General features: G+C 34.5%; 1 protein-coding gene across 5 annotated transcripts in view; it reads right to left on the bottom strand.

Moving 5' to 3' along the window:
* CFAP44 (cilia and flagella associated protein 44) overlaps positions 1 to 26,194 on the bottom strand; it is a 103,195-nt gene that overhangs the window by 34,590 nt on the left and 42,411 nt on the right. For 3 of the 5 annotated variants that reach the window (XR_001597614.2, XM_016150677.2, XM_016150678.2), the window contains exons 16-24: positions 25,813 to 25,977; positions 24,583 to 24,819; positions 19,068 to 19,213; positions 18,177 to 18,447; positions 15,853 to 15,908; positions 15,522 to 15,684; positions 14,343 to 14,473; positions 8,730 to 8,926; positions 2,383 to 2,554 (exon numbers count right to left, since the gene is read on the bottom strand). Coding sequence is in view for 4 of the 5 variants with exons in the window: in XM_016150677.2 (XP_016006163.2) it covers positions 2,383 to 2,554; positions 8,730 to 8,926; positions 14,343 to 14,473; positions 15,522 to 15,684; positions 15,853 to 15,908; positions 18,177 to 18,447; positions 19,068 to 19,213; positions 24,583 to 24,819; positions 25,813 to 25,977 (1,538 nt within the window). In the remaining variant the exon portion in view is untranslated. Of the gene's footprint in view, positions 1 to 2,382; positions 2,555 to 8,729; positions 8,927 to 14,342; positions 14,474 to 15,521; positions 15,685 to 15,852; positions 15,909 to 18,176; positions 18,448 to 19,067; positions 19,214 to 24,582; positions 24,820 to 25,812; positions 25,978 to 26,194 lie in introns of those variants that run through there. The other 2 variants (XM_036219109.1, XM_016150679.2) reach the window with 2 other exon arrangements.

Here is a 26,194-nt window from a genome sequence, read left to right as displayed (position 1 = left end):
CACAGAGATGTAATGTACAGCATTGGGAATATAGTCAATAATACTGTAATAACTGTACGAAGATGGATGGTTACTAAATTTGTCATGGTAATCACTTTGTAAAGTATACAGATGTTGAATCCCTATGCTGTACACTTAAGACTAATATAATATTGTATCTCAACTACAATTAAAGAAGAAAACAGCAACTTGGAAACACTAATAGGTTTAGACAACAAAAGCCCCACAAAATCCTGGGTGGGGCAAAAGGGCATGAAAGTGGGTAAAGTTTCCACATGTTATTTAAGCTGATAATATATTAACACCAGTATACTGTGATAAGTTGTATATACATAATGTGATACCTAGAGCAAACACTAAAAAGCTATACAAAGTGATACATTCAAAAACACTGTAGATTAATTATATTGGAACTTTAAAATATGCAAGCGAACCATAGGCAGCAGGGGGAAAAAAGCAGCGAGAACAAAATATAAAATAGCAGATATAAGTCTTAAATATCAATAATTACATTAAGTGTAAATGGCCTAAATATACCAATCGAAGAACCACGATTGAGAGAGTGGATTAAAAAACAACCCAATTACATGCTGCTAATAAGACATTGACCTCAAATATAGCAATATAAGGAGGTTGAAGTAAATGGATGAAAAGTTATACTCTTCAAATACTGAGTGCTTTCCCCCTAATCAGGAACAAGGTGTGGATGCCAGCTCTCTTTATTCTATTTCAACATAGCACTGGAAGTCTTAGCCAATGCAATAGGAAAAGAAAAAGAAATAACAGGCAAACAGATTGAATAAGAAGAAATAAAACCATCTCTATTTTTGTCTACACAAAAAATCCCAAGGAATCTATTAAAAAAAAAAAACCTCTCAGAACTAATATGACAATTCAGCAAGGTCACAGTATATCATATAAGTACAAAAATCAATTGTATTTCCATACTAGCAATGAACACGAACACATAGACACCAAAATTAAAAGCATAATACCACTTACAATTGACAAAAAAGTCAAATATTTATGTGTCAATTTAACAAAACATGTACAGTACTTATATTATTCTGAAAACAACAAAACAGGTGAAATAAACAAAGTTCTAAGTAAATGAAGTAATTCATGCCCATGGATTACAGGTCTCAACAAATAAATATGTCAGTTCTCCCCAAACTGATAAACTGGTTTAACACAATTCCTATAATAGGATCAGCAATTTTTTTTGAAATATAAACAAGATTATTCTAAAATATATATGGAAAAATGAAGTAACTAGAAAAGCTAAAACAATTTTGAAAAAGAATAAAATGAGAGAAATAAGTCTACCCAATTTCAAGACCTACTATATAGCTAAAGTAATCCAGACAGTGCATAATGACAAAGGCACAGACACATAAACCATTGCTTCAGAAAGTGAAACTGGAAATAACCACACAAATATACCCAGATCATTATTTACAAAAGTGCAAAAGCAATTCAATGCAGAAAATAGAGACTTTTCAACAAATGGTGGTTAGAGCAATTGGACATCTATAAGCAAAATAATAAACATAAACATAAATCCCACACCTTATTGTAAAATGAACATCAAGGAATTTCAGATTTAAACATTAAGTGTAAAACTATAAGACTTTAGGAAAAAAATAGAATAAAATGTTTTGAGACCTAGAGATAGGCATAGGTCTTAGACTTGACACCAAAACTCAGATTTATATAAGGACAAATTGACAAACTGACTTCAACAAAATTAAAAACTTTTGCTCTGCAAAGGACCTTGTTCAGGGAATAAAAAGATAAGCTACAGACTGGGAGAAAATATTTAAAAACAATATTTCTGACACATAGCTGGTATGTAGAATATGTGAAAAAACTCTCGAAACTCTCAAAACTCAATAGAAATCTTATTTGAACATAGGCAAAAGACATGAGGAGACATTTCACCAAGATATAGATGTGGCCGAGAGAAAGAGAAAGAGAAAGAGAAAGAGAGAGAGAGAGAGAGAGAGAGAGAGAGAGAGAGGTGTTTGTTAAATAAAAATAATACTTCATATTAGGTTTTTTTAAAGTCAACTTCAGATGGTTAGAGACCTACAGGTGAAAGCTCAAACTATAAGATGTTAGAAAAACAAATTGTCTTAATCCTCAAAAATCACTCTGAGTATATTAGTAATTTGGAATTCCTGGACCTGAAAATCTGAGGATCATAGAAGTTACACCAAGGTATCATCGCTCTGAAAGATCCAGTTGATCAGACTTCAATATTTCCATCTTTACTTCTATTTCTTTCACTTCTTTATTTAAATAAAAAATTTTATATTTATTAACATTGTTAAAGATATTTTGATTCATGTAAAATGAAAGAGTTTAAGTAAAAAAACTTACAGTTCCTCCCATTCTTTTTTTCGCTGCTGAATCTTAAATTGGGCCCTTTCAGCTTTTAATATAAGTTTCCTCGTTTTCTCAATTTGATTTTCCACCATAATTTGACTTAGGGTTTTAGGCCGAAATTCCTTCCCTTTTTCTATAATTTCTTCTGGCACACTAATACTCTCACCTGTACAGAGAGTCAACATTTTTTTTCAATCTTTTTGAAACATCAGAATGAAATTCTCAAATATTGTTTTTAACTTTTCAAATTTTTAATTTTTTAATTTTTCAATTACAGTTGACATTCAATATTATTTTACATTAATTTCAGGTGTACAGCAGTGGTTAGACATTTATATAATTACAAAGTGATTCCACTGATTAGCCTAGTAATTACCTGGCACTATACGTAGTTATTACAATGTTATTGACTATATTCCCTATGCTATACTTTGCATACCTGTGACTGTTTTGTAACTATCAATTTGTACTTCTTAATCCTTTCATCTTTTTCACCCAGCCTCCAGCTCCTCTCTCATCTGCAATCATCATTTTATTCTCTGTATCTATGAGTTTGCTTCTGTTATTTTGCTTGTTTATTTTGTCCTTTAGATTCCACTATAAGAGACGTTTATGGTATTTGTCTGACTTATTTTACTTAGCATATTACCCTCTAGGTCCATCCATATGGTTGCAAATGCTAAGATTTTGTTTATGGCTGAGTAACATTCTTTTATATATATGTGTGTACCACTTCTTTATCCATTTATCTATTGATGGGCACTTACGTTGCTTCCATATCTTGGCTATCGTAAATAACACTGCAGTGAACAGAGGAGTGCATATATCTTTTCGAATTAGTGTTTTCAATTTCTTTGGATAAGTACCCAGAGGTGGAATTGCTGGGTCATAAGGTAGTTCTAGTTTTAATTTTTTGAGGACCCTCCATACTGTTTTCCATAGTGGCTGCACCAATTTGCAATTTCACCATCAGTGCATGAGAGTTCCCTTTTCTCCACATTATCAACACTTCTGTTTGTTGATTTATTGATGATAGCCATTCTGACAGGTGTGAGGTAATATCTCATTGTGGTTTTAATTTGCATTTCTCTGATGATTAGCGACAAACATCTTTTCAGATCTCTGTTGGCCATCTGTATGTCTTCTTTGGAGAAAAGTCTATTCAGGTCCACTGCCCATTTAATTAGATTGTTTGTCTTTTGGTCTTGAGTTGTATGAGTTCTTCATAAATTTTGGATATTAACCCCTTATTGAATGTATCATTGGCGAATATTTTCTCCCATTTTGTCTTTTTGTTTTGTTGGTTTCCTTCCTTTGCTGTACAAAAATTTTTTCGGTTCGATGTAGTCCCATTAGTTTATTTTTTTATTTTGTTTCCCTTGCACAAGGAGATACATCAGAAAAAAATATATTACTAAGAGCAATGACAGACAGTTTACTGCCTATGTTTTCTTCTATGAGTTTTACGGGTTTGAGTGTTTAAGTCTTTCATTCATTTTGTATTTATTCCTATATATGGTGCAAGAAGATGGTCTAGTTTCATTTTTCTGCATGTATCTGTCCAGTTTTCCCAACACCATTTTTTGAAGAAACTGTCTTTACTCCATCGTATGTTCTTGCCTCCTTTGTCATAGATTAATTGACCAAATAGATGGGGGTTTATTTCTGGGCTCTGTGTTCTATTCTGTTGAACTATGTGTCCATTTTTATGCCAGTACCATGATGTTTTGATTGTTAAAGACTTGTAGTATCGTTTGATATCAGGTACTGTGATAACTACAACTTTGTTCCTTTTTTCTCATGATTGATATGGCTACTTGAAATTTTTTGTGGTTTCATATATTTTTGGGGATTATTTGTTCTAGTTCTTTGAAAAATACCATTGGTATTTTGATAGGGATTGTATTGATTTTATAGATTGTTTTGCATAGTATGGACATTTTAACTATGTTAATTCTTGTTATCCATGAGCACAGTATATGCTTCCATTTATTTGTATCTTTTTCAATTTCTTTATTCAGTATCATAATTTGCCAAGTATAAGTCTTTTAACTCCTTGGTTAATAATATTCTTAAGTATTTTATTTTTTAATGCAATTGTAAATGGGATTGTTTTCTTAATTTCTCTTTCTGATACTTCATTATTGGTGTATAAAAATGCAACTGATTTCTGAATATTAATTTTGTATCCTGCTACTTTATTGAATTAATTTATCAGTTCTAATAGTTTTTTGGTAGAATCTTTAGGGTTCTCTATACATAGTATTATGTCATCTGCAAATAACAGTTTCACTTCTTCCTTTCCAATTTAGATGACTTTTATTTCTCCTTATTTTCTGATTGATGTGGGTAGGACTTCCAACACTATGTTGAATAAAAGTGGTAAAAGTGGGCATCCTTGTCTTGTTCCTGATCTTAAGGAAAACATTTTTAGCTGTTCCTCATTGAATATGATGTCAGTTGTGGCTTTTGCTATGTTGAGGTATGTTCCCTCTATTCCCACATAGGAAAATATTTGAGTGTTTTTATTATAAATGGATACTGGATTTTGTCAAATGTTTTTTCTGCATACATTGATATGATTACATGATTTTTACCCTTCATTTTATTTATGTGGTATATCACACTGATTCGCAGATATTCAGTCGACATTGCATCCTGGGACTAAATCTCTCTTGATCATAATGGATGATCTTTTAATGTATTGTTAAATTCAATTTGCTAATGTTTGTTTAGGATTTTTGCATCTATGTTCATCAGAAATATACTGGCCTATAATTTTCTTTTTTTGTAATATTTTTGCCTGATTTTGAAATCGGGGTAATGGTGACCTTGTAAAATGAGCTTAGAAGCCTTCCCTCCTCTTAAATTTTTTTTTTATTTCTTCCTTGACCTCATTGTTAACCCATTTATTGCTAAGTAGCATGTTATTTAATCTCCTTTTGTTTGTGTTTTTGTTTTTTCTTGTAAATGATTTCTAGTTTCACACCATTGTAGTTATAGAGGTTGCTTCACATGATTTCAATCTTCTTACATTTATTGAGTCTTGTTTTGTGGCCTAACATGTGGTCTACCTTGGAAAGTGTTCCATATGCAGTTGAAAACAATGTATATTCTGCTGCTTTGGGGTAAAATGCTCTAAAATTATCAATTAAATACATTCTGTCTAATAGGTCGTTTAAGGCTGTTTCCTTACTGATGTTGTCTGAAAGATCTATGTTAATGGGGTGTTAGAGTCCCCTTCTGTGACTATATTACTTTTGTTCTCTCCCTTTATGTTTGTCAGTATTTGTTTTTTATATTTTGGTGCTATGTTGGGTGTTTACTAGGGTTATAGCCTCTTATTGGCTTGATCCCTTTATTGTTATAAAATATCCTTGTCTATTTTGTCTAATATAAGTATTGCTACCCTAGCTTTTTAAAATTTCCATCTGTATGAAATATCTTTGTTGGTCCATTTACTTTCAGTCTATGTGTGTCTTTCAATCAGAAGTGGGTCTCTTGCAGACAGCATATGTATGGGTCTTGTTTTCTTATCCATTTAGCTACTCTATGCCTTTTGATTATAGTATTTCATACATTTGCATTTAAAGTGGTTACTGATAGGTTACATAGTTATTGCCATTTTATTGTTCATATTTATGGGTTTCCTCCTTCTTTCTCTTAAAGAAGTCCCTTTAACATAGATTTTGATACTGGTTTGTTAGTGATAAACTCCTTTATTTTGTTTGTTTGTTTGTTTTGTTTTCTTGGAAGCTCTTTATCTCTTCTTCAATTTTCAATGATACCCTTGCTGGGCAAAGTAATCTTGGTTGTAGGTCCTTGCTTTTTATCACTTTAAACATTTCATGCCAATCCCTTCTGGCCTGCAAAGTTTCTGCTTTGAAATTAGCTGACAGTCTTATGGTAATTCTTTTGTAAGTAACTAATTGTCTTTCTCTTGCAGCTTTTAATATTGTCTTTAATCTTTGCCATTTTAATTAGGACATCTTGGAGTGGGCCTCTTTGGGTTTATCTCCTTTGGGACTTTTTGTGCTTCCTGAATTTGTATGTCTATTTTCTTTGCTACTTTAGGAAAGTTTTCAGTCATTATTTCTTCAAATAGGTTCTCAGTCCCTTGCTCTTTCTCTTCTCCTTCTGGTACCTCTACAATGTAAATGTTGATATGCTTGATGTTGTCCTAGAGGTCCTTTAACCCAGAGATCCCCAACCTTTTTTGGCACCAGGGACAGGTCCTCCTATGAGAATCTAATGCCTGATGATCTGAGGTGGAGCGGAGGTGGTGATGCTAGTGCTACGGAGCAGCTGCAAATACAGCCTACCACTCACCTTCTGCTGTGTGGCCCAGTTCCTAACAGGTCACAGACTGATACCAGTCTGCGGCCCAGGGGTTGGGGACCTCTGCCTTAATCTATTCTCATTTTTTTTCCTGATTGGTTGTTTTCTGCTACCTTGTCTTCTAAATCACTTATTTGATCCTCTGCTACATCTAATATGCTGTTGATTCCTCTTAGTATATCCTTCATTTCAGTTATTATAGTCTTAACTGCTGACTGGTTCTTTTATGATTTCTATGTGTTTTTGTGCCTATTTCTTTGTTGAAGTTCTCACTAAGTTCCTTAAGCATCCTTAAAACCAGTGTTTTGAACTCTGTATCTGGTAGAACTCTGCTTGCCCTCATTTCGCTTAGTTCTTTTTCTGGAGTTTTCTCTCATCCTTTCATTTGGGACATGCTTCTTCATCTCCTCATTCTGGCTGCCTCTCTTTGTTTGTTTCTATATATTAGGTAGATCTGCTACATACATCTCCCAGTCTTGGCAGGGTGGCCTTATGAAGTAGGTGCCCTATGGAACTCAGTAGCACAGTCTTCATTCTCTCTGATCGCCTGAACTGGTGCTCCAGGAGTGTCCCTTATGTGAGTTGTGTGTGCCTTTCTGTTGTAGCTGAGCGTTGATTGCTGTTGGCATGTCAGTGGGTGGGATTGACCCCAGGCTAATTGGCTGTGATGATTGGCAATGACCACGGTGTACAAGCTGCTGCTGGGGGACTGACCCACAGAACTAGATTTGTCCTAGCAGGCTCTGGTGCCTGCTAAGACCACCCTTAGGGTATATTGCTTATGGGGCTAATCAGGTGGTATTCTGTTGTGATCTGAAACTAGCCACTGGGTGTATAGGTTCTGGGGGCTCTTGGAAAGGGTTCTAGTACAGGCCAAGGTCAGCTGTTGCCTGTGACTGTTCCAAGGCTACCTGGTAGCTGCCTGTGCTAGACATGGAGGCATGTGGGAAAAGCCACACTGTGAACTGATGCTGGCTACCACTAGTATCATGCCTAGAGCAGCTGAGCAAAAGGCCCAGGGCAACTTGAGGCCTGCCACCACCTGCCAGCTGCCTATAAGGCTCAGCCACTGAAAGACTCAGGCAGTATGTGAGTTGGGCGAGGCAGGGTTTCAGGGAATCACCAGGATGGGGCAAGTGGTGTCTACCAGATTTGGAGCCAGGGCTGAGGCTGGGGCCACTCAGCAAAAGGAACAGAGAACATGCAGGCTAGCTGCTGCCTTCTTGGGGCTCTCATTCCCCTGAGAGCTGACCACAAAAGACTGCAGCACAGCCCAAGGCTGGTTGCCTGCCACCGAAAGAGCCTCTGGCAGTGCATTAGTTTGGTGGGGCAGTGTCCTGGGAATCACCAGGGTAGAAAAAGTGATGTTCATCAGGCCAATGCAGACTTAGCCTTGTGAGGGAAGGGCTCGACACAGGAAAGATGGCACCCACCCACATGGAGGTGGGGCTTAACATGGGGAAAATGGTGGCTGTCCTTCCAGCCCACTCCTTGAAGTCACACAACTCAGTCTCTCTCTGTATGTCTCTGGCATCCCCCAGTCTGTTATCCTTCTGCTGGATAATGAGTGCCTGCAAAGGAAAATGTCTGTGTGCTGGCCCTTTAAGAGGATGCCTGGGTTTTCAGCAGCCTTCCATCTCATCTGGAGGATGGAGGGAATCTCCTCTGATTTTCACGGCCAGATGTTGTAGGAGATTCTCTTCCCAGCACCAGTGCTCTTATCCTCTCAGTCACATGACCAAGATGGGTTTTCCTGAGCAGCCTGCATCAAATAGTAAAGCTGGTATAGAGCATTTGCTGGAGAAACTTGGCCTCTTGCTCTCAGCCATACCAGACATTACTATCTCTCTTGATTATTTACTCCAAAGAAATAAAGGATGGGAGACAAAAATAAAGGATGGGAACCACCAAAAAGGGTTCAAATATTCTGCCCACAAAGAGACAATTCAGCTTTAAAATTTTAATAAATGAGGATATAAAAGACTTCTTGTCATTTAGGTTACCTTTATCTTTCTGACTCTCCTGTTTTCCCACTCCTTCTTTATCAAACCTCTCCATTTTGCTTGGTCTTCTCTCTGACTGACTTGTCTGTTTGGCTCTGGAGTACTTAGAGGGCTTCATAAGCCTGTAGGAGGCTATCTTGTGATCACTTTGTATGGCATGAACCACAATAGCATCACTTTGCAATGAATCACGAAATCTGGAAAAAAAAATATTTGCAATAGTCACCATTTTAAGCATTTAATTACACCACTTAATCATTCTACATGATTATTAAGTAATAAATAAGATTATAATATACTATGCTTATAAATAATATCATTATGTCACACTGGATTCAAAATTTAACTATACATATACCAACAAGAATGTGATGGAAGTGGATAGGACTTGGTTAAAGAGTAAATAAAATTTTCTTTCCAATAAAAACACTAAACAACTCATATTAATTAGCATAATACCACTGCTTTGCTAATATGTAGAAAAATGAAAATATTTTAGGAATACTGCAGTTTAATAGTAAATGAATCATATCAAACACTCCAAAAATGTAATCTACCTCTCTATTATCTCATATATTATACATACATATCTCATATTACATATATGTTATATAGATAATAGATACATATCTCATATATCTCCGATATTTCATATTACCCTACTTGCCTCTATTAAAAAACATTAAGCTCAGGAATTCATGCTATGCTCTAGTTCACCTTTCTAATATAGTCCACAGAGATTTATCTTTTAGAAGCCTTTCACCAATTAAATTGCTGCTATTTTTGACAGTGGTTCATAATTATTCCATCTTTAATTTTAGAATTTAACATGTATATACATAGCAATTATTCCTAGCTTATTTGCCTTTCTTTCTATTTATCTAACTCAAGCCTTTTAACTCATTTCTCCTTTTAAAATGGCTTACTATTTATTTTTAAATTTCCCTTTTCTCTCACAGCTTAGCAACTTTCTTATTGCTATAAGACTTATTCCCTTTATCTTCTTGGTCATGGAAGTTTTTTTAACTCTTAAATTTATGACTTTCTATGAGACCCAGATAAGATGAGGGAAAATCTGGATGGTTTTGATCACCTCAAAATTTAAAACTTCTGCATGGTTAGAAAAATATTAACAAAGTTTAAGGCAAATAGCAGAGTAGGAGAAAGCATTTACTATATATAACAAAAGGCAAATACTTATAGAAATAGAGACTAAAACTAAAAATAAGGGAGAAAGTAAACAAGACTCAAAGAAAAATGGACAAAGAATCTAAGCAGGCAATTCTAAGAATAAAGAAAAATAAACTATAAACATAGAAAAGAAATCCTGAACCTCGCCAATAATCAAAAAAATGCAAATTATTCAACCAAGATTGATCATATTTGGCCTATTAGACTGGTGAAGACTGGTAATATCCAGTGTTTTAATGTCCAGTGTTATTCAGGGGTACTTTATCCTCTCCCATATTTCAGTCAGATAGCTAGGTACTTATTATTTCCTTTCTTATGTTTATTGAAGACATGAAGCTACGGAGCAAGCAGGGGCCTTGACTAATGTGGGAAAGCAGAGAGTTAAGGAAATAAGTATTGGAGGGCAAGGAGAGTGGAAAGGAAGAAATTCTACCTAAAGAAGAGGATGATTGGCAAATTGGGTCCTACGGCTTGGGCACTTGCCCCCTGCTCTAGCATGTGGAGAGACACAAGGTGATGGTTGCAAGTGTGTTGGATCCTGAGAACTGGGGCTTTTAGCCTCACAAAAGACTGCCTCCAGCAGAGCACAGAAAACACAGAACAAGCTGAAAGAAGCAGGCAGGCGGCAACAATGAGCCGTAGTGGGGCTAAGACTGACTTTCCTGTCTGCCAACTAGAATAGAAGCCCAGATTCAAATTTAATTAATTTAAATAAAATAATAGCCATATTGCTCATATACCTGCATTTGTGAGTTAAGATTTATACTTGCCATATATACATTTACAAGTATTTCATGAAAATTTATTAAAGCCAAACATAGAATACTATGTTGAAAGTTCCTCCCAAGAGAATCTTCTTACCCATTTTCATCTCTTGGTGGGTAGTAATCTAGATATAATTTGGGATTTAAATGTTCAAATATTATCCAATAATTCAAATATTCAGGAATTTAATGCCAGGTAAAGAGTATCATAATTCACAAGGCAAGAGAACCGAAGTGGAGAGAGCTCTGGAGAGCTGAAGAGGGCTTCCTTCCAGCCTTCAGGTAAATCCTGATTAGCACATGCATGTGAGGAGTCTATCTGAGGCTAACATCAGACGGAAGCAGGTAGAATCATCCCCAGACCTGCCCCCCATACACACATGTTGGAATTGCTTGTATTCCCACAAGACTCATAAGATATGAGACATAGAGTACTTAGAAGAATTTTATCTTAGTAGTGGGAAGAAATTAGCTCTAGACTAATGGCTGCCTCATTCCATCTAACATATAGTAAAAGCAAGCCTCAAAAAATCAAACTGTCTTCAAGTAACTTAACTAAATCCCAGAATAAAGATGAAGAATATATTTTTGCATTTTTTGAAAATAAATTTATTTATTTAAAATAGTTTCAAGTGTACAGTACATTAGTTAGACATCTATAAAGTTCATAAAATGATCCCCCCGATTGTTCCCTCACTTCCACAACCCTCCGCTTAACCATCATATAATGCTAACTACATTCCCTATTCCATGCTCCCTGTGCCCAGCTACCAACGACTAATTTGTACTTCTTTAACTCTTCATCCCATTCTCCCAGCCTCCCAACACCCTCCCCTCTGTCTGTCACCAAATTGTCCACTATATTTGTGAGTCTGTTTTTGATTAGTTTGAAGATGAAGAATATTTTAAAGTATGTAAAAAAAAAAAAAAAAAAAACAGCACCCGCAATGTAAAATTCACAATGTCTGGCATCCAATCAAAATTTTTCAGTCAAAATAGCAGAAAAATATGACCTCAAGAGAAAAATATCAATAGAAATGAACCCAGAAATGATATGAATCATTTAACTAGCAGAGAAGAACATTAAAGCAGTTATTATAATATATTTTATATGTTCAAGAAGGTAGAGAAAAGCATGAGCATATTAAGGTAAATAAAATCTGTACTTATCATATTAGGAAGTCAATAAATAATGATTAATAATAAATTCTTAGAAATATGTTATTTAGATGTATGGTCATAACCACTAGAAGAAATATTAAAGTTAATTCTTTTCAAGATATATCATGTTTATGGATTGAAAATCTCAATATATTTTAAATGCCTGTTATGTCTAAGTTGATCTATTCATTCATTCCATGTAATTCCAATCAAAATCTTAGCATTTTTTGTCAAAATTGACAAGTTTATTCTATGCAAAGGAGCTAAACAATATTGAGGATGAAGAATAGAGCCAGAAGATTTATAATATTAGATGTCAAGATAAGTAAGATAATGTGATACTAGCACAAAGGTAGGCCAATGGACTAGCATGAAGATTTCAGAAACAGACCATATGTATATGGTTACCTGATTTATGACAAAAACGTCACTATAATCTAGTGAGGAAAGATTGGTCTTTTCCACAAATGATAGTAGGTCAATTGGATATCCAAATAGGAACAAATGACACTTGACCTCTATCTTATACTATACACGAAAATTACTTGAGATAGGTAACAACAGAGCTTCTAGAAAAAGCAGAACTATTTCATGAATTGGAACTAAGCAAAGATTCCTTAAATACAACATAAAAGCACTAACTATAAGAGTTAGTGAAAATACCGATACATTGAAAAAATTGATAAATTTAATTTCATTGAAATTTAAAAATTCTGTTCAAAAAGACACCATAATGAGAATGAAAAGACAAACCACAGACTAGAGAAAGATATTTTATATGCATACACACATATGTGTTTCATATATATATACACACATATATATACACACGAGACATGTATACATGTCATATATATGACAAAAGACTCATATCCAGACTATATAAATAATTCCTACAACGCAATTTTTAAAATGAACAAAAGACTTGAACAAATACTTAACAAAAGACTATACAAATAATCAATAACTACAGGAAAAGGGGATAAAAATCATCACTCATCAAGAAAACACCAATTTAAACCACACTGAGATACACTTACAGATGGCTGAAATTTAAAGAACTGATAATACCAAGTGATGAAAAGCATGAATGTAATGTGTTTAATTGTGTCCCCCAAAACGATGTTGAAGTCCTAAACACCAGCACCTCAGAATATAACCATATCTCAAAATAGGGTCTTGACAGAGGTGATCAAATTGAAATAAGATCATTAGAGTAGGTCCTAACATGGCTGGTGTCCTTATAAAAAGAGGAAATTTGGACACACATGAAGGGATGATTATATGGAGGGTCACAGAGAGTATGCCATGTGAAGGCAGACAATTTGGAATGATGCACGTACAAGCTAAGAAACACCACAGATTGTTGGAAAACCACCATAACCTCAGAGAGAGGCATAAGAAATCAACTTAGCCAACAATTTGATTTTGAACTTCCAGACCTGTCTCAGGTACTTTGTTATGGAAGCCCTAGGTAACTAACATAATGGGGATCAATTCAATTTCTCATGCAGTGATTGTCAGAGTAGAAATTGCTTGAACCATTTTGGAAAACTGTTTGTTACTTATGACACAGCAGTTCCTCTCCTGGTTACACAGCAAACAAAAATAAGTGCTTATGTCCACCAAAAAACATGCACAAGAACGTTCATAGCCCCATTATATTCATAGTAGCCAAAAGAATATAAGAAACAACTATTTATCAACAGTTACATGATTAAATTATAGTAGGACCATTTAATAGAATATTACAAGTCAGCGAAAAAGAATGAACTACTTATACCTACAATAATACGGATAACCTTAGGCATGATACTAAGGAATCAGATATCAAAGAGTTCATACTGCAACATTTAATTTATATGAAGTTCACAGACAAAACTAATCTATGGTGATAAACATTAATCTTTGGAGAGTAAATTTTTACTGGGAGGGATCATGAGGGAACTTTCTGGAGTACTATAAATGTTCTTAATTTGGGTAGCAGATATATGTGTTTATTCATCTATAAAAATTTATCAAGATGTTCAATTAAGATTTATGCATTTTACTGTGTGTAAATTACATCTCAAAAAGGCAAAGAAAAGAAATTTCCCCTGAGAAGTCAAATTGGTACATGAGCGATTAGACAGTTGACAGTTGTCTTTTATTATAAGTCCTTTGGTAACATTTTATTTTTGATTTTTTTAAATATGGGTATGATGTAGAACTAATTAGATAAAAAATAATTTGTCAAAAATGAAAAGTAAATATGTATCACATAATTTGGTTTGTAAAAAATCTGTTAAACAAATTTCTCAGATTTAAACTAGGAGGGAGTGAATAGAAAGCTCAGGAAAATATCAGTAGGAGTGACAGGAGAATTCCCTGAGATTCCAGGTGTTAGTGCATATTTCAAGAAACCTTTAATTTGACCACTTTTATTAAGCCACTACAAACTATTTTATTCAAATATATGCTCTCAAACATCTTAACTTGCAAGAAATATGGATCCTACCTATTCTGTAGCTTCATTAGGCCAAGCTCATGTTTCTCTTTATCCCAAGCTAATTCCTTTTCCACTTGTTGAATTTTACGAACTGTTTTTTTGTTAATCTCAGCACGAATTTTGGAATCGAGATCAAAATCCTGCAGATAAGTAGATTTGTTCATCAAAATGGGTAATTTTATCAATGTAATTCATCAATCTTATTTTACACATACATATTTTTAAGTTCTATACTCAATTTTATGCAACATAACTCTCTCCCAAATATTAAAATCTCTCTCCATTCTAGAAAGGAATAACATACTTTTGATCTTCCACAAAATATGAAAAAGTGTTCTCAGAAATGAACAGTGCAAATAAAGTTACATATTAAAAGTTTTTTTCACAGTAAAAATAATGAATGCTAGAATATTTAAAGAACGTATAAAGTTAAAAAAAAAAATACTTCCCTTACAAAGTTTAAAATATATATTCCCTTTACTCCAAAGCAACTAACTACTACAAAACCACCTGGGCACAGGATAGAAGTTCATGACAGTTGATCATTAGCTGAACATCTCTCATTTGACTCTACTCAGGAAAGATAGCAAAGTCTTTATCATCCTCTTAACATCACCAAGAGGGTTTATTTCCCATAAGAATACGCCTCATGTTTCTTACCTTCATTCCTGTAAAGATGCCAGGGCCTTCCTTCACACTAAATTGGAAGTAGTAATTATTCTTTCCAGAGGTGCTTATGTTTTAAGTAATTATGTGTATAAAGTGCTTAGCCAAAGAACTTGCCTCAGCTATTCTTTATTTTTAATTATGTCACCCAAATTCTGCAAATGTCAACTTTTTTCTTGGTAAAATAGCATAAACATCTTTTAACCAATATGAGTTAACCATTATGACTTCACCAAAGCATTTTTTATTTGAAATTGGTTAAGTGCCTCTAGAATTATAGGACTGGGCAAACCAAAGATTTAGTAAGGTAGGTAAATCCAGATATAAAGAGGTTTATCTGTATCCCAACCAAGTTGTATGACAAGTTCTACAGTAGTTTAGTTGCTGCCAACATATTGACTGGCCAGATTAAGGGAAGCTTAAAGATGATTGAAGTATTCATATCTATTGGCCAAATGGTACTTGGTTTTGAACTAGAAATAGCATATGTTAAAATTAAAATCAAATTTATTTCAGACTTACTGTTCGTTTAAACTGCATATGCTTGGGTAATTCTTCATTCATTTGTAGTAGTTTCTGAAACTCATTCCTCAAAGCTCTGAGCTGTTCTCTCTTCCCCGCCTTTATTTCTTCCACCTCTTTCATTAATTTGTCATGTTCTCTTTTCTTTCTGGCATCCTCAATACTGAAAACAGAAATTTAAAAGGATACCAGGTTAAAATACAGCAATAGCAAAGAGAAAATTAGTATTCAAATATCTGGAAATTAATTTCGCTTGGTCAGTTTCCATAAAATATTGGTTTGTTTTGCAAAAAGTTCAGGCTTCATAGGTATTTATCGAAAATTTCCATACCTGTAGGCTTTGGGATCGTCAATATCTTGTGGAATTGGCTCTGTTTCAATTCCAAACTGTAGGAAGGGGAGTAAAATATTAGTCCTTTAAAACTAATATTTCCTTTAAAGTACCTAATTAAAAGTAAATTGAGATTTTTTTTTCCCTGCCAATTATTAACAATTATATGCTTGAAAAGTATTTTCACAAAAAAATAAACTAGGGACAATATTGAAGTTAACTAAACTTATTTGTTTCTGCTTCATTCGAAAGGGTAGAGAAAGTCTTGAAACGATCATATGTATGCAAAATATTAATATCCCCATATTGCCCTTCAAAATGCAAATTATTAATATTCATGTGTTATTATCAAAGAATACACACAAGAATTTTCTGGATCACTTATTTGAAAATACTGGGTATTTTTTTTAGCATATCCTTTTTATATATGCATAATTCCCCAAAACTACTCCATGTGTGTACTAGGAAGGTTTTTAAAGATATATATTCTTAAATTTTTTAGTAAGCATTTCACTTGACCTTACCAAATGAAAATATACAGTGGGAAATGCACGGAATAAGATAATCCCCCTTTTTAAGAAAGATGAAATCAGAAATATAAATCTCTCCTTAAAAATCAGTTCAAATTAAAGGGTACTATGAAGAAATTACTTAGAAGAACTTCATTTATTCAGGTGCCATGCTGTAAAATATCTTAGGTTGTCAAGGAAGAGGACTTATAACCTGGTGAACTAAACAAAGGTTAGTTTGCTAGCTAATAAGTTCTTCAGTAAAATTCAACTTGTTTATTCTCTATTCTCTTTTATAACAGATAGGTCTCTTTTGATGACATTCATTAAAACAAAGACTCTCTTTTAATGAAGTTGTTTTATTACAGTACTAGTCTTTATATATACGAAGTGTAACTACATATTTTTATATGACAGGTTTATGATGTCTTTAGTAAAAAGAAGTCATAAATCATGACAAATGTGATGGTGATTGTTAATACATTGTAGTTACTGGTAATCGCTTAGGATATAACTTAAATCGTACTTATTTTTTTCTTAAACAAAGGTATTTTCAACAATTCTGAAATATATGCCAATTGTTCTCAATCCTGGCTGCACATTAGAATCACAGGAGTGTGTTTTATAAAATACTGATGCCTGGGTCTTACCCTCAGAGATCCTGGTTTTATTGCTCTTGTGTAGGGCTCAGGCATCTGTACTTTTAAGAACTCCCTAGCTGATTCTAAAGTACAGTAAGGTAGAAACCTCGGACCTATGCAAGGCTTTAATAATAGAAAATTCAGGTCCTGTGAAAAGCTTTTTGTTTATTCAATTCTTTCTGATTTTGCCCTCTTAAAAGCAGAATCTGCTTCAGTGACTTAAGAAATGTTGATTGAAGTCATAAATAAAAGCACACTGTTATAAAAATACAGAATGGGTTTCCGATATGGGTTTCCATAGAGAGAGTTGGCACTAGGTTTTCTTCTTGTTCATAAACTTTTTATTCTATAATTTCTCTTCCTGAGCTGGACCTCTTCAGACAGCAGTACATTCTCCAAATTTTGCTATTAATAGAAATGAAAATTTACCTTCCCTACATTTCTTCTCTTCCCTACATTTTCTTTTCCCTACATTTTTTGTTCTTTTGAAGTTGGTTACCTGTTAAGTCAGAAACCAATGTATTCATAGGAATTTTAATTATGGTCTTTCTAATTCCTTATTCCTTAGGAGCAATTCCAACAGTTATTAATAATTTTACATAAGTGAACCACTTTAATAATAAAAAATTCAGGTCCTATGACGAGGCAAAAGGATATAACTTAGGGATCTGAACCCTCAATCTTCATTACAAAACCAGCACTGTATTCTACCTAAGAACAGAATAATTTAACTGAATCTTTAATCATGATCCACATTTTCATATCCTAATACTACTAATGACAGTATTTTTACAACCCCTTTCAAAGGCTCAAATTATATATCTTACATATGCCCTTTCAATAAATGAATGAATAAATGAAAAGGAAAATATATATCTGAAAAAAAATGTGCATTTTGAAAACAAACTTTGATCAATAAAAGTGATTAATACAGAAAAACTGACAGTCTTTTAGTTTGGGGGATTCTGTACCATTAGTAATAAGTGGAATTCAATGCCTTTAATATTTGAAAAAGAGGCACCAGAAAGTCAAAATTATAATACTGGTAGAAAGATTAGATTACAAGGTAAATGTGTCTAAATAGTTTTCAATTTTTAAAGAAAATAAGCAATTTTAACATCACTATTTTTAAGTAAAGAGTTTTTGTTGTTACTGTTATGAGTTAGTTACATACCCTGGCAGATGGCACTTTGGCTTTGATGCCTTTCCTTAACTCCACTTCAGGAAAAAGGCTGAAAACAAAAATATTACTATCTGCTCCAGCAGTCACCAAAAAACGGTCATCAAAGCTAGTAGAAATGCCTTTAATACATCCATAACTACTGTCATGTATATTAAAGTGCCAGTAGTTCTCCATATTTTTCAATGAAAGATCAGTCTGACTTAGGATATAGACTCGAATTGCTCCATCTTGCATTCCACAAAACATCATATCTTTGTTAATACTATGAAACAAAAAGACAGTGAATTGTTTTCATATTAATCTAAAAATAATGTTTAATTTTAACTTATTTTAAAAATGACTAAATTTTTAATAACAAATGTATTATGGATTAAATTTTGTCCCCCTCAAAATTTACATGTGAAAGCCCTAACAAACTATTGGAAGTCCTAGAAAACTAATACAAAATAGTAGCAGGATTAAGAAAAAAAAAACAGTTTGAAAATTAGAGCTATTATATATGGTCTGCAAAAGAATGACTCACATACATACTTAATTCACAATTATTAAAGGACTAATAATTCAATTCATGATTTCTCCAGAATCACTGCAACCCTGAACTTTCATTATCTGACCATGCAGTAGAATTCTCCTAAGTAATTGAGAGTAAATCTATACAATTTAACTGTGTAATAAACAGAAATTTCGACATAATATTTGATAGAGGGGATCGAAATAACTTTAGGATTAGCTTTGACACTATTTATTCCTTTGATTTATTTTACATGGTTTGAGTATCCCTATATTTGGACAAGTCTTTAAAAATTGACAATGTTCATAATGTACTAAAATACAGACACTAATGGGTTATAGGTCTTTAAAGCTTTCTGAAGTTCTGTTCACCTGAAAGTGATAGTATGAATGGGATTATCCTCTGTATCCTCAAGAAAACGGAAATCAAAAGGTTCATCTTTCTTTTCTGTGATATCACTGTTTTGGCCATATGTGGGGAACTTACAGTGATAAAGAAAACCAGCATCATAGCCACCCTGGAAAAGAGATAAATAACATAGAAGATGATACTTGAGTATAAGACACATATGACCACATGAGAAGTTTTTGATTATTTCAAATTTCTAAACATAAAAGAGGTATAGGAGAAAGATCACTTCTGACTACCTACTGAATTCCATTTTATTTCAAGTATTATTCTGAATAAGTAGTATTTAACAATAGCATTTCATAGGTCAGTGTAGGGCATGAATGAGTAAATGAGAAATGGAGGCGAAGCCTCATTTCAAGTCATCTCAATGATGAAAGTGATCTAAGATTACTAGCTGTTTTCCAAAACCAAAAATAATTTTCCAGGATTTATACACAGAGACTTGAGCTAATGCTACAGTTTTTCACATACAAGGTCTAACATTCAATTTAAAAAACTAGGCATATTACCAAAGACAAGGCTTGATTGATAATCAAAAGAAAAAACAGATTAAAGAAACAAAATGGATTCTAAATGGATTGCATTTCAAAAAGACACTTGCTTTCTCCTCTCTAATGCTCTCTCAGACATCTAGGTTTTGAATGCCATAGTAGTTTTGGTATTTGCAATCATCCTTAACAAGCGATACTCTCATGGCTGTCCTGTTTTAATGATGTAATTGTGTTTGACCTACAAAAGTTATATTTGCTTGGTAGACAAATGGAAAATCTCCTTAAATGAAATACACTGACAAAAACCGTTTGCCTACATCACTAATAATAGATGGCAGCCTCTGGAATGCTACCATGTTAAAAAACGGGCTATATATCATCTGCTCATCTATCCACATCTCTGTTAATCACCAATAAACATTTATTGATCAAAAAAACAAAATGGACTTCAAAATAACTATGATTAATATATTTAAGGAATTTGAAGGCACTACAGAAAATTTTATAAGTCAACTGGAATCTATAAAAAAGTAAATGGAAAACATAAAAATTCTAGGACCAAAAAATTATGGAAATTTAAAATTCAATAGATTGGTTAAAAGCAACTGGACAAAGCTAAAGATAGAGTTATAAAGCTGGGATAGAAATCAGAAAAGAAGAGACTAAAGTAGGAAAGAGAAAAGGATGAAAAATACAAAAAAAAAGCATGTAAGATACATATGGGACATAGTGATAAAGGTTAATAAACGTAAAATTGGAACTCCAGAATTGGGTAAAAGAAAATAGTGGACCAGAAGTAATATTGTGGTAGGTAATGGCTGAGTATTTTACAAAACTGAATAAAAATATGTTAGAATTCAAGAAATGCTGTGAACCACAAGCAAGATAAATGTGAAGAAATTACGCTTTTTAGCACAAAACCTAACATATCTACACCAAAGAAAATATCAAAGGCTATCTTTTAGGCACAAGATGTAATTACAAAGATATAGAAAGAAACTGATATCAAAAAAAGGATAAATAAAAATGATATCAAGAGTAAAAACAATAGTAATTGTTTTTAGTAATTGTTTTACCAATGCTTTTGGGGGACATAAATACATATACAAAAATAAAAACATGACAAGGAGGATACCTGGCATTAAAGTGCTCTAAGATCTTTTATCCTCTGGAACTAATAAAAGAATAAATTTATATCAAATTATATTAAGGATGCATATTAGGATCTTTGGGATCACTTCTAAAAATGTATAACTAATAACCTAACAGAAGAGAAAATGGGACCAAAAACTACCTTAATCATACAATAGAACACAGAATTGGTGTGATAAAAACAAATAATTAGTAACATGGCAGATTTAATCTTAATGTAATTAGATATAGTACTCTATTAAAATAAAAACAAAGATCACCCTACAGAATTAAAAAAGAAGCCTAACCATATGCTGCTTACAAGAGACATATTTTGAAAATAAGAGTATCAAAGGCAAAAGAAAGAGAAGAATCATTAACAACTCTGAGTTTTTCCTTAGTAAGTGGATGGATGCTTATCTCATTTACTGAGATAGAGTAGGTTTGCATGAGACACGTATGGTTTAAAAGTTATGTTTTGGATATGTTAATTTTGAGGTGCCAAGGAGAGATGTCAACTTGGATAGAGATACAAGTCTGAATATTAGAGAAGTCAAGAATAGAGAAAAATTTGAGATTCACTGGCACATAATTGATATTTAAAGCCATGGGACTAGATGAAATCCTCTAGCAAGAAAGGAGGGGGGCCCAAGACCACATCCTAGAGTACTTCAAATCTCAACCTCGTTCAGCAAATGAGAAGCCAGCAAAAGAGGCTAAAATGAAGTGACCAGTACACTGTCGTGTCGTAGAAGTCAGGGAAAGTGTTTTAGAAGGAGGGAGGGTCAGCTCTATCAAATATTTCTGAAAGGTGAAATGAACAGAGAAGTGACCATTGAGCCTGGCAATATGGACATCTTTGATGAAGTGAAGTGGTGGAATTAGAAGCCCAACTAGAATGGGTTAAAGACCAAACAGAAGGTGAAAGGTGAAGTCGATGACTACAAAAACTATTGAAAGTTCCTACAAAGGAGCAGTAGGGTGTGGGGGATGGGGGGAGGAAAGAGAGGTTAAGGGGAAGAAATTTAAGTCCTAGAGCATGTGTATGCGGTGATAAGAATTGAATAAACAGAGAGGAGTTGATGATTATATAAGACTGGGTGGCTTATTTCAGGAGTAAAATCTTTGAGAAACTGAGAGGGGATAAGGTCAAAAGGCCATCTGAAACAGTGTGTCTTTGGAAAGTTGCAGGGGACCACTAACAATTTGTAGCAATAGGCAAAGCAGATAAAACTTGTATGGATCCCTCTAGAGCATTAGATCTGATTGCTTTTATTTTTTTTCAGTAAAATGTGAGATGAGGTTGTCAATAGAAAGTGAGAGAAGGTACAAAATACTTGAGGAGGAGAAAAGATTAAAGCAATAATTTGGAAAGTGGGAAAGTGAACATGGCTGGGCAGTAGAACCAGCCTGCAGTGTGAGTACTGATTTGAAATCTGTGGTCATGACTTCAGTAGAAGATTGGTGTTCTACAGCATCTGCTTATGTGTAGGCATGGAGTTGGCAAGTAGTTGGATCAAGCAGGCTTAGAGTCACTGGCTCTATACCTTAACCTTATAGGCAGGTGTAGTTTAATGGTTAAGAGCATGGACTCTAGACCCAGACTGCCTGAGTCCAGATCCTGGTTCCACCTCTCATATGTGACCTTGGATATGTTATTTAACTTCTCCATGCCTTGGTTTCTTCTCATGTAAAATGCAAATTAGAGCAATTATTTTATAGGTTGGTTGGGTAGATGACTTAGAATGGTAGAATAAGTAGGTTTCCATATTTAGCAAATAAAAATACAGGATGGATGTTAATTAAACTTATTGTGATAATCATTTCACCATATATGTAAGTCAAATAACTATGCTATACACCTTAAACTTACACAATGCTGGATGTCAATTATATTTCAGTAAAACTGGAAGAAAAATTTTAAATACAGGATGCTCGGTTAACTTTGAACTTCAGATGAACAACAAATATAGTTTTAGTGTAAGTATGTCCCATATAATATTTATTGTGCAACTCTTAGAGTAAGCATTAAATATGTTAAAGCAAAATTTTTACATAGATGTTTCAAGGAGACTAGAACTCTATTACATTATATTACAGTTGTTTTGGTACCTCTCTCCCACATGATTATGAGGACACTTTCTGAAGACAGGAACCATGTCTTATTTATCCCTTTACCCCTTGAACCCTTCATGAGAGTGGCCGTTAATAATTGTGTCATAAAACAGAGAAGACAAAGGGTAAAGGCATTAATAAAATGAAGTTCTAAGTTACCTCCATCACTACTTTCTATTCTTCTTGTCCCTTTAGACGTTGCTATCAAAGATATACTAGGAAAAGTTGAAGAGGGAAGAGTTAACTCTCATCACTCCTTATAGCAACAGTCCTTAGCTAGCCTTGTCCTGGCCTGGCCAGAGACCTAGACCACTTATGATTTAGTAATAATTTTTCACATGTACTTTTAGGTCAATTATTACTTTTTTTGGTGAATGGAATTGAAATTTGTGACAAATTTATAATGAAGGAAATCTTGCTTTACAGGCGATCAATAAAATATTTTATAAGACTAAAGTATATAACAAAAGGATGTAATTGTCACATCATTGTGACAGTCCCTGGTACTTGTCTCTCCAATATCTATTTTTCTATTCTTCCTTGGTAGCCAAGTCCCAATTTTATTTAGGGTGGCAACGTGGTCATCTAAAAACAGTCATCTTCCCAGACTTCCATATGGCCAAACTGCATAATTGTAGATGAAATGTAAGCAAAAGTCTACTGGATTGAACTGCTATTATTTTCAAAATGCTAAAATGTCTTTTCAAAATTTAAAACAAACTCGGCCAGAAAACCCCCTTAGCCCTTTGCCCTTCTACTTTCGATTCTTTTCCCTTTTGACCTCCTGGAACGTAAATGGTTGTCATAGATGATAACAGATATAACAAGTAGATATATAAGAGAGATATTAAGATTACATAAAAATAATGTAACTCACATTCATCCAAATTCACAACTTTAACAGTAGTTAATAGGTGAACTCTTACCATAAGAGAAAATTAAGAATGAACGAGTTTGGCATGAGTGGCGAGGCCCCAACAGCAGCCATCCCTGTGGCAGAGGCCCGGACAGCTCCGGGGCACCCTTCCACCGCACCCATCGCTGTCCCCGCCACCACCAGCACCGCTGCTGCCAGAGAGGAGGCCTCCACACCCCTGCTTGCCAAGCCCACCCAGGGGGTCAGCTCTGCTGCCACCAAGCTCTGGGAAGTCCCTCCAAAGCCAGTACAGGACAAGAAAAGGGATTAACCATTCCCGGTCCTCTTCGTCCCCTCCAGGCCTTAGTGACCAGCGCCCCCCCCCCCCCCCCGCCCCCCCCCCCCCCCCCGCTACCCCAGGTCCCTCACCTCTCCTCTTTGTCACCCTCTCCCTGGACAGATCGGGCCGGGGCGGCTGGAGGTCCCCTTAAACAAGGGCCCAGTGTGTGGTGTAGGAGCTGGGGCAGGCCAGAGCACATTGTTTGTCTATCCGTCTGTTCCTGTGTTTCTGGCCATCTTGCCCCCGCCCGCGCCCAGCACGGTTGGGAATCTCGGTGAAGTGGAGGCGGCGCTGCTGACGGGGTGAGCCAGGTGTGGGAGAGGCCAGGGCCCCTTTGGGATGTTCATGGCCATCCATCATCTTGTCCCTCATTCCCCGATTGTCCCCCTCCTCTCAGGCCGCTGCCCTTTAATACAGTCTGGATTTAATAAATTCGTGTGGGAGTTTAACTTAGATAATAATAAATAATAGTAATAATAATAATAATAATGACTATTCATAATATTGAATTAGGGCTGAGATAAAAAATATTTATTACTCACCAAAGAAACCCAGAACTTCTCTGGTCCAGAGTAAAATCCACAGAGGATGTGACAGGGGGTGGATGGAACAAAGATTTCAGGTAATGGCTCTTCCTCTTCCTCCTCCTCCTCCTCTTCCTCATGGAATTCCTTCTCTCCATCTTCTCCCATCGCTGCTGCTAGCTGCTTCCTCCTTTCTTCCCTTTCCTTCTCCTTCATCTCTTTTTGTTTCTTTCTCTTTTCAATCTCTATTAATCTCTTTTGCAAAATAAACATTAAGTAGATGTCAAACAACTGCAATTCAATTCATTTACACTATTGGGGATGACAAAGTGGAAGGAAGATATGGTCCTATAAAAATTCACAGCTCTGATGTGACAAGTAATGTCATTTAAAATAATTATTAATTGGGGAATATATTTTTATCATTAAAAATTCAAAATCATTAGAATAACTTTACTTCTATATTGCCCCAGTTGATCCTGGTTTTACAGAAATTATTTTGTATCATTTTTTTTTCTTACTAAAGAAGCTAAATACAGTTTCCCTCAGAGTCTGTCACTGTCGGCCCATGTATTTATGTAGACTGAAATAGTCCATGAGGAAAGTTGTTTCTATTTCTAGTAATACTGTGATTTAGGCCCTCAGCAGCTATCAATTGGCTATTGCAAAAGGTCACTAAGGCTGGGATCCTTACCTCCCATCTTTTACTTCTTTCTGTTTACCTCTCAAAACCATCTTTCTAATTTATATGATCTTGTCATATCACTCCCTTCCTCACACACTCTCAATGGATCCCAGTCATCTAAAAAATAAACTGAAACACCTTGGCTGGTATTTAAGGAACCCAGTGTGTTGGTCACAGACTCTTGCCACGCTCCTGCACAAACTGCATCTCTATTTCATCAGTCCATTCTTCATTTCCCCCAAAACACCAAAAATAAGTCTGCATTTCCTTAGGATGTTATTCCAGCTTTTATTGCCTTCCTCCTAATTTTCATCCTTTCAAAGTTCTTCCCAGTCTTTACGTACTAAACGTTACCTCTGTGCAGTCATTTTTGTTCTCTCATTCCTCCATCAGAACTATATATTCTTTATTCTGCATGCCTTAAAATCATTTTTTTTTTTGCAGTGTGATTTAAATATCTATTTACCACTGCCTTTAAATAGAGGGTCTATGTCTTATTCTTCTTTGTATCTTCTGAGAAAGAAAAAAATATTAGAAGATAATGCTTCAAGGATATCTCATACCAGAATCTTAGATTTAACACTTGAGAAATGGAAACATTTTATGTGCATGTCTTTGATTTCATAGGAAACTACATTAGGATCTCCCTCCTCTTCCTCCTTCGTGCTTGGAAATGGAGCTTCAAGAATATAGCCATTCTCGCAGATAATCAGTAAAGTATTTTCAAGCTAAAAAACAAAGATTAAACATATCATTTACACTTAGGTAAATTTTTAGAAGCATAGTTCAAAAGGATTACAAACCAGGAGAAATATAATTGCTATGTATACTAACTATTTTTGAAAGATACTTAATTCCTAGCTGCAGTTATTATGGGTAATAAGTCAATCTTATTAATTACTATACACAATTGATACCAAGTATTATATCATTAATTAAAAAGTT

The sequence above is a fragment of the Rousettus aegyptiacus genome, unplaced genomic scaffold (genome assembly GCF_014176215.1).
Source record: "Rousettus aegyptiacus isolate mRouAeg1 unplaced genomic scaffold, mRouAeg1.p scaffold_m13_p_4, whole genome shotgun sequence".
Taxonomy (NCBI): Eukaryota; Metazoa; Chordata; class Mammalia; order Chiroptera; family Pteropodidae; genus Rousettus; species Rousettus aegyptiacus.
This window is presented reverse-complemented; position numbering and strand designations above follow the sequence as displayed.